At 50.1% G+C, this 2,340-nt stretch overlaps 1 protein-coding gene across 1 annotated transcript; it reads left to right on the forward strand.

Annotated features, from left to right (window-relative positions):
• Positions 1-1,385: 1,385 nt before the first annotated feature.
• Positions 1,386-1,901, forward strand: LOC137817905 (uncharacterized). Its single transcript, XM_068621129.1, has one exon. It carries the CDS (start codon positions 1,386-1,388, stop codon positions 1,899-1,901), a length of 516 nt encoding a protein of 171 aa, XP_068477230.1.
• The last annotated feature ends 439 nt before the right edge of the window (positions 1,902-2,340 follow it).

Genomic DNA, 2,340 nt, shown 5'->3' on the forward strand with positions numbered 1-2,340 from the left:
ATGAAAATGAAGTTGCCCTCGCTCAGTGGAGGGGTAATTACTATCAAGTCCGACCAGAAGGCGGCGAAGAAATGCTATGAGAATAATCGAAAAGCTAAAAGAGGAGTATGTGTGGTCGCCGCCCAGCCTCAAGTGGTGGAAGAAGCCGATCGTGTGGAGGCCGCCATGGATAAGCAACCCGAGCCCGCCGGTGAGGTTGAAGAAAGAGAGATAGGGGAGGATGTTTAAGCTTGGCAAGTCCCTGAGCTAAGAGATGCAGAACCAGATCACCGAAGTCATAGCCCGGCTTCAGAACGCCTTTGCGTGGTCTGCCTCAAACATGCCCGACATCGACCCTGACTTTTTGTGTCATTGACTCACAATGAACCCGAAGGTCAGGCCTGTCATACAAAAGGCGAAGGAAATTCAACGAAGAGAGACGTCTGGTCATCAAGCAAGAAACTTAGAAGTTGCTGAACGCTAGTCACATAAGGGAAATCCAATACCCTGAGTGGCTAGCAAACATAGTATTAGTAAAGAAGGCCAATGGAAGGTGGAGAATGTGCGTCGATTTCACGAATGTGAACAAGGCTCGTTCCAAGGATTCATATCCGCTGCCCAGTATCGACGCCTTGGTGAACAGCGCGTCGGGTTGCCGACTTCTTAGCGTTTTGGATGCCTTCTCGGGGTATAACCAAATCCATATGCACTCTCGGGATGAGAGCAAGATTGCTTTCATGGCAGAGCTCTCCAGTTACTGTTATAAGGTGATGCCCTTTGGGCTCAAGAATGTTGGCGCAACCTACCAGAGGTTGATGGATAGGATTATCGCCCCCATGATTGGGCGAAATGTGTAGGCGTATGTGGATAACATGGTTGTCACCTCCAAGGAGAAGGACCAACACATTGTTGATTTAGAGAAGCTATTCATTACAATAGAAGCAAACCTCGAGAAGTGTGTGATGATCATTGCAATGAGGAGCCCGACCTCGGTGAAGGAGGTGCAGCAGTTGACAGGATGAATTGGCGCCCTGTCCCGGTTTTTGTTAGTTGGAGGAGACCAGAGGCATCCTTATTTTCAATGCTTGAGGAAGAGCAATCATTTTGTGTGGACCAGCGAATGCGAAGAAGCGTTCCTCAAGCTGAAGGAATACTTCGCCAGCCCGCCTGTTCTATGCAAACCGCTGCCAGGTAATCCCCTTTGTCTGTACTTCGTTGTCACAGATCGAGCGATCAGCTTGGTCATAGTACAGGTGCAAGATCACGTCCAGAGGCCCGTGTATTTTGTTAGCAAAGTGTTGCAGGGGCCTGAGGTGCGCTACCAGGCCATTGAGAAGGCGACCTTAGCAGTGGTATTTGTAGCTTGGAGGCTCCGCCACTATTTCCAGAGCTTCACAGTGATCGTGATGGCTGACCTTCCCATCCACAAGGTTTTGCAGAAACCTGATATGGCGGGTTGGATGGTGCGCTGGGAGGTCGAGCTGTCCGAGTTTGATAAACACTATGAGCCTAGAGGACCTAACAAGGGTCAAGTCTACGCTGATTTCGTAGTAGAGTTGTCCTCGGTAGCCACCCAGCTAGACAGTAGAGACTTCCAATGGGTCCTCTTCGTGGATGGGTCGTCTAACCAGCAGGGCATTGGAGTTGGTATCATCCTGGAGGGACCAAACGGATTACTAATCGAACAGGCCCTGAGATTCGCTTTCAAAGCCAACAACAACCAAGTTGAGTACGAAGCATTGGTGGCAGGAATGTTTCTAGCCAAAGAGATGGGCGCTCGAAGTCTGCTGGTAAAGAGTGACTATGTCATGTTCTTAAAGGAGACCTTCGCTATGTTCGAGTTGGTGCACGTTCCTAGGGAGCACAATGCCCGAGCCGACTTACTGGCCAAGCTTGCCAGCTCAGGCAAGGGGACCCTATAGAGGCCAGTCATCCAGGAAACCATAAAGGTGGTCAGGACCTCCACAGGTTGCGGAGGAGGTCCAACAAGTGAGTGCCTTGAAGGGCGGGAGAAGAGGGCACCGATCGTTGACTTAAGAATTCCTTAGGGTGCCCAAGGTAAGTGTATATGACTATTCAGCAAGAGAGTCGTCAGACATTTGCTTGGTCGACGTGAGTGAAACTTGGATGACACCTTATACGCGATACCTAGCTGATGGCCTACTCCCACAGGAGCTAACGGAGGCCAAAATCGTTAAGAAGAATGCAGGCAGATATACCCTGGTGGATGGAAAATTGTTTAGGCATGGCTACGCTTACCCTATCTTCTCCTGTGTGAGCGGTGAACAGTGCACATGTATCATGACTGAGCTCCATGAAGGTATCTGTGGGAGTCATATCGGGGGACGAGCTCTCTCATTG

Source organism: Phaseolus vulgaris, chromosome 10 (genome assembly GCF_000499845.2).
Source record: "Phaseolus vulgaris cultivar G19833 chromosome 10, P. vulgaris v2.0, whole genome shotgun sequence".
Lineage (NCBI taxonomy): Eukaryota > Viridiplantae > Streptophyta > Magnoliopsida > Fabales > Fabaceae > Phaseolus > Phaseolus vulgaris.